The sequence below is a fragment of the Delphinus delphis genome, chromosome 4, assembly GCF_949987515.2.
Source record: "Delphinus delphis chromosome 4, mDelDel1.2, whole genome shotgun sequence".
NCBI lineage: Eukaryota > Metazoa > Chordata > Mammalia > Artiodactyla > Delphinidae > Delphinus > Delphinus delphis.
Genome location: NC_082686.1, coordinates 13623442 through 13630232, shown reverse-complemented (window position 1 = coordinate 13630232; position 6791 = coordinate 13623442). Strand labels below are relative to the sequence as shown.

At 41.8% G+C, this 6791-nt stretch overlaps 1 protein-coding gene across 2 annotated transcripts in view; it reads right to left on the bottom strand.

Moving 5' to 3' along the window:
- Positions 1–1102: 1102 nt before the first annotated feature.
- The window catches only part of TIAM1 (TIAM Rac1 associated GEF 1), a 146418-nt gene continuing 140729 nt past the window's right edge, over positions 1103–6791 (bottom strand). For both annotated transcript variants that reach the window (XM_060010397.1, XM_060010396.1), the window contains one exon: positions 1103–3553. In XM_060010397.1, coding sequence (XP_059866380.1) covers positions 3084–3553 — 470 coding nt within the window. In that variant the 3' untranslated portion in view covers positions 1103–3083. The remainder of the gene's footprint in view (positions 3554–6791) is intronic.

Genomic DNA, 6791 nt, shown 5'->3' with positions numbered 1-6791 from the left:
AGGATACTGGAAAAGAGTGCTCAGCGCGGGTACAGATCCGTATCTGTGCTATTTCGTATTCTCCACTATCAGTAGACCAAGATGTCGAGGAACTGTAATGTCTTTTTGTCGTTGTTGTTAAAACTTCAAGCTCTACTGACAGATACATCACTCATATGTGGAATCTAATTTTTAAAAAATGATATAAATGAACTTACTTACAAAACAAAGACAGACACAGATTCTGAAAACAAACTTATGGTTACCAAAGGGGAAACGTGGGGGGAGGAATAAATTAGGAGCTTGGGATTAACATACACACGCTACTATATATAAAATAGATAACCAACCAGGACCTGCTGTATGGCACAGGGAACTCTACTCAGCAGTCTGTAATAACCTAGATGGGAAAAGAATCTGAAAAAGAATGAATATATGTATATGTATAACTGAATCACTTTGCTGTACACCTGAAACTAACACAACACTGTAAATCAACTATGCTCCAATAACATTTAAAACAAAAAAAGCTTCAAGCTCTACCGACAGCAAACGATAAACACCATTATCATCTCATGTATATGTGGAATCTAAAAAACGAACAAAAAAACACAAATAAACCAAGCTCATGGATATAGAGAACAGAGGTGGTTGCCTGAGGTGGGGTGGGGGGATGGGCAAAAAAGGTGAAGGACATCAAAAGGTACAAACTTCCTGTTACGCAATAAGCCATGGGGATGTAATATACAGCATGGGGGCTGTAGCTCGTAACACTGTATTGCATATTCGAAAGTAGCTTAGGAGAGTGGGTCTTGAAGGTTTTCATCACAGAGAAATATTTTTTATAACTGTGGATGACGATGGATGTTAACTAGGCTTTTTGTGGTGGTCGTTTTGCAACATGTACATTATGTTTAGTATCTGAAACTATCGATGTTATATATCAATTATACCTCAATTAAAAAGATAAAAAAAACTTCAAGCTCCACCAAATCAGCTTTCCCTTGATGGTCACGATATTTATTTATCCAAAAAAAAGGCATCCTTAGGTATCTTCTCCCACATATTCTACAGTTCACATCCATCCTCCCACCCAAAAAGGCACAGGACTGTCCAGACACTTTTCAATATTTTTTATTGTTTGACAGGCATTTACAACGTTCCATTCATAGACCTAAAAACATAAAAATAGACCTTCTTTCAGCTTATAAAAGAAATATATAAGAACTTTTGACATAGACACATCATGACCTTATGTACAAGAGACAATGGCACCCTCTCCAAGCACCAGACTTTCCAGCATTTTCAGACAAACCCGTTGCACTGGGACTGGTAAATGGGACTATTAGAAGCCTCTGCTTCAGTTTTTCCACCCAGACACAATCGAACTGGAGATGAAATGGAACAATGCAGTGATACGAAGGGTATAGAAATCATCCTAAAGCTCTTTAAGAAAATCAGAAGATATAGCAAAAATTTAATAGAATAAAACTCTCAAAAGATCAAGCTCAAAGCCCTGGAAACCCGAAAGGGGAGGGATACAGGGTGGGAAAGCAGGTAAAGCAAGCAGGGGCACAAGAGCATGATGGTCTGAACTCTCTATTGTCTGGAAATATAAAGTCATAACTGATTTTTATAAAATATAATTCCTAAAGCTACTATAAAATTCAGGTCTTTAAAGTACCTACTGATGTGTCAAACATCAAATAGATATTTTCCCCAAAAAGAAAGTTTTCATATTATTTAAACCTTTCTTAGGAAGTGGACATTGTGAAATGGGAAAAAAAAAAAAAAAAAAAAAAGCTATAAACCTTTTTTTTAAAAAAAGAAAATATTGAAAGTGCTTTAACTTGTTTTTGTTCTTCCTATTTGGAAATCTGTTTAGAACATTAGTTTTTTTAGCATGTTTACCCTGTTTTGTTGGCATGAAGAAGGCATTAAACCCAAGACATGTTTTTGAAGAGGTGGTTTTGTTAAACAGTTTGGTTATGGACTGTCAGGGAAGGAGTAGGTAATCTATGGATGAAGATGCAACTATGATGGGAAAACCAATGATCACCATGGCAACCCCACGAGGAGGAGTCTCCCCTCCCCCGCCATGTGCAACAGACACACACATTGCCCATCCCGGTGTCACGTTTAATCCAACCAAGCTCCCATCTCAAATAGAGATTCAAACATTTAAATTAAAAAAAAAAGAAAACAAAAACAAAGCTGCTTCTTGGGAAAAGTTTCTCCTAAGCATCTTGTTGGCCTTTCATATATAAATATAAAATCACCACGTCTCACTCTCTCTGTAAAAGGTAAAATCCTCATTTTTTTAAACTCAGAGTTACACTAACACTGTGTAAAAGTCTCATCTGTTTGTGCCCCCTGCATCTCAGGTAAAATACAAAAAATAGTGTTTTTTTTTTTCAAGTGATAAATTTGGATCTCTTTCCAAGGAGTTTGGCATCTTTATAATTCTATGCAAAACTAGAACTTCCGAACACCGACATCGAGTAAGACCAGCCATAGACCTAAACAGAAGAGGAAAAAAAAGAAAAAGAAAAAGGCTCATGGAAACGTAAATCTCCACCTTCTCCTCACACATTCTTAAAATACACAGATATTCTCAGACATTTAAGAGGGAAAGGAGTAAGAACACTGCAAGCTGTACAGTTGCTTTGTTTCCCCAACTAGGAGATGGCTCCTGGATTGATTTCAGATAGAATCTTTTATTTTTTCGTGTGCTACCCTTTAAACTAATCTGTAGTACATACTTCAACTCCTGGGGTAATTTGCTTTCCAGTGCTATAGAATTTTTTGTTTTTTTGTTTTTAATTCTTTAGGCCCTGATTGAGAATAAATAAAAGCCCTTGGTAATATAGAGAGATAGGACTCAAGCTGATTTGGGATTCTTGAACGATTCTTTCCGATGTTGTTAGAAACGAGAAAGTTGGGCGGCTACATGGCTTCAGAACAAAGTCAGCTGCCGAAACCGTGTGTGCAAGAGTGCGACTTAAAGGGAACATTCTCCCCCTCGCGAATCCGGGAGGGGCGTGGAGTAGGGGCGGGGCGGGAGACGTATCTACAAGGACTGTCTCTACCGGGGCACGTGGCCGTCAGATCTCAGTGTTCAGCTTCCTGGAGGGGGCAAAGTCTTCACGCCTAACCCAAATGACCTCGTCGCTCGTGCTCTCCGGGCCTCCGTTGACGCCCGAAAGGGCGGCTTGCTTCTTGAGCTGCGTCATGCGGGATGCGTGACTATCCAGGGCCTTCTGGCATCTCTCCCGCTGACTGATGGAGGCGGCCTGAAGCCGCTCCTGCAGGTCTCGGTCCGCCGCAGCGCCCTTCACGGACTCACAGAACTCATCATCGTCACTGAGGATGTCTGTCTCCTTGACGTCATCGTGCTCCTCGTACTGAGTAAGGTCAAACTGTTCCTCTACCCAGCGGTCAGTGTCCCCGCCCCCGGGGTGCTGCTGGGACTCTTTCTCCGGGCTGCTGGCGGAGATGGCATCAGAATCAATGGTAAACCTGTTTCGGGCCAGTCGCCGCCTCCTCCTCCCAAGAGACTTGCTTGGGGCGGACACTGCGCACACACACAAAAATATAAAAATAAAACGCCCACATGCTTTACGTGCGATGCAAATCCAGAAAGCAAATACAAGAAGAGGAAAGGAAAGACTACATGATATGCATTCAGGACCTGGATGTCATTTGGGGCTTAAAGTCCGGATTTCACCAGTCTGTCTTGGGGCCTTTTTTTTTTTTGTCTTGGGGTCTTTACCTTGCACAGGTGTCTGGACGTGGAGGATGTTACAGCTATCGATGGAAGGGCAAGGACGGGGGGCAGCTGGGGGCGGCATATGGGTGGGTTGTAGGTTACGGGGGAAAGGGGATTCAACTCCCTCTGAAATAATTTCTCTACCCTGTGCACCTGGGAGACAGGGAGTGCAGATTCTTGCTGCTGTCGAGTGCACCACTGATGTTGGGATTAATCAGTGCCCTCAGTTCCGACCATGGCCCATGTCACAGTGCTCTGGGAATCTCCCAGGGCTGTCCTAGAGTCATTTAGCTGGAATAAATCTTTAGTAAGGATGGGGGAGGCCTCCAGAGTTTCATTGTCTTTGTAGAAATCACCATGATATATCAAGGAGGGAAAAACACTGGTCCAAGTTATATTGCTTTCTGGAAAACTGAATGTTACCTTAAGGGCACAGCACTGTTTTTGGAGAAGCTACAGAAAGAGTGGGTCTCAGAGATATTAAGTCCTCTTTCTGACAAAGACCCATGTGAACTTGAGGCTAAAGCAAATGTGAGCCTTCGTCCCTCCTGTCTCTGTTCTGTGTATCCCCAATTTCTCTTCTACAAAGCAATTAAACTACCAGTGCCGGAGTGGAAGGAGAAATAAATAACACAACACCCAAGCAGCTGATTAACAAAGTGCTAGATAAAGTGACTAAGAGTTAAGAAAAACAAATCTTTGAATTCATTCTTTCACCCTACTGCCCTCTAGGAAGCCAGTATTATTAAAAACAAACAAAAGACACCACCCAATCAAGCAAACAATCTCACACACACACACACACACACACACACACACACACACACACACACACAAAGACACATGGAAACGCTGCCACTTCTCCCTGGATATTGAAATGTACCATGGGCTTTCCAGTGGGAGGCAGGAGCCTAGATACCACTTAGGAGCTACTTTCCTGAAATCTAAGCCTGAAAAACCATTAAACTGCTTCAGTGCTGCTAGAAGTAAGGTGACTATTCACAATTACCGCCAAATGCAGCCTTGACTTCAAATACAGCAGGTACAAGGTCAGTGAGCTGGGCAGTGGTCTAAACTGGCACCCGCTCTGACCATCCTCTGTCTCAGATCCCTGTGCTTCCATCATCATTCCTGAGTGTTCTATCATCTTAAAGCATGGAGTAAATAGACACCACTCTCACTCAAGGAGGGGAATGCAAATCATTTCCAGGAAAAATGGAAAAAAGAAAGAATTAAAAAAAAAAAAAAAAAACTACTACCACTACTACTATTACTCCATTGGAAAGATGCAGAAATTACTGTTCAATTTTATCTCAGTACCACCAGAGTGGAGCCTGGCTCTCTCCAATCACTCTATTAGATTTACCTCAATTCCAAACTGGGATATTGGAAATATCTGTCAATGATGTGCAGGTTTAAGTATTTAGGAGTAAAGTATGTGTCAAAAGTAAGATGAGTTGATGGATGACAGATGAATAAATATGTGACAATGAAAATATAAAAAATATTACAGACAGTAGGTATGAATGTATACAATTCTTTCATTTGTTCTAGATGCCTGAAAATTTTCATAAGAAAATGTTGGAAAAACAAAAAACGTGTAGTTAGGTTACTGGCAGACATAAAGTGCTTTTAGACTAAGGGAGACTGGCTATTTGCCTTTACTGAGCAAAAAGAGAAATAAACTAGCTGGGTATTCATGACAATGCATAATGAAGCGTAAGAATAACCCAGCCAGCCTTCCCTGGTGGCGCAGTGGTTGAGAGTCCGCCTGCCAATGCAGGGGACACGGGTTCGTGCCCTGGTCCGGGAAGATCCCACATGCCGCAGAGTGGCTGGGCCCGTGAGCCATGGCCACTGAGCCTGCGCATCCGGAGCCTGTGCTCCGCAACAGGAGAGACCACAATAGTGAGAGTCCCGGGTACCGAAAAAAAAAAAAACCCAGCCAGCCTTACGGGGTTCCAGGAGACAATCTTTGATTTGAGTATTTCCACTGTTCACTATTAAGACTGACTAGCTGGTGCTGTGCCGACCCACTCCAACACCATTTTTAAATCACCTAATTGGAAGATCCTGACAATAGCGAGGTGCTTCAAAAGCAGAGTGATAAAGACTTTCTTCAGCCAAAAATGAGCCACCAGGCAGCACATCTTCCTATCAGCCGAAGCCAACAGGCTCTGACATCAAGGCTCTCTCCCTTGATGTTCAAGATGATGCGGTAGGTTGTAGCAACTCTGTTCTCTTCCCAGAGGCATCTCAGCAGGAAAACTTCTGAGTGTCCTACAGACTAAAAATGCTTAGTTTCAAAGTAAATGCAGCTCTGACTTTAGGTTCCTCGACTAACAACAGAAACCCGACCAAAGACAGGTGGGGTTTCCTGAGGTTGGCACGCATATTCCCGATCCTAATTAAATATACGTGGCAAGTAAAAGGAACAAAGGAGACAATTCCAAGGTGAAGTTCTCTGCTGTGAGCTCTAAAGGGATGAGAAAGCTTTTTACATGAGGACTCCATGAGAAATTGTGGATAGGGAAGTAGGCAAGACACTGGTGAGCCCAGAAGAGTACTAGGGGTTCACCATACCAGGTTTTCAGTAAACACTTATCAACTGATTGGAGAATAGATATAAGATAACTAGCCCCTTAACATTAGTTAAACTAAAGTACTTAAAGAGTATAATATACTCTATCAGGGTTATGTCTATGAAAACCTTCAACCATTCACAGTACCATACCTGCCTCTTCAACACAATTGAGAACAGGAGGAAAATTCTTTAGAACAGAGATCAGAAGCCTTTCTGTCAAATGCAAAGGAAGCCTCTTTTATTGGAATCTTCCCTGCAAAATTCTGGACTGCCTCTTAAGAAAGGAGTGATTAAAAAATGTTAATGTCTTGATGTCATTAATACCTAAGTGTTATGAAAATATCTTTCTTCCTAGATAGACTTTAATGCCATTTACAGGTAGTAGTATTGATGTTTGCTGCTTCAAGGTGGTAGAATAAGTCCTAAAAGAATATTTACCCTGGGACTACTTGAACTCCA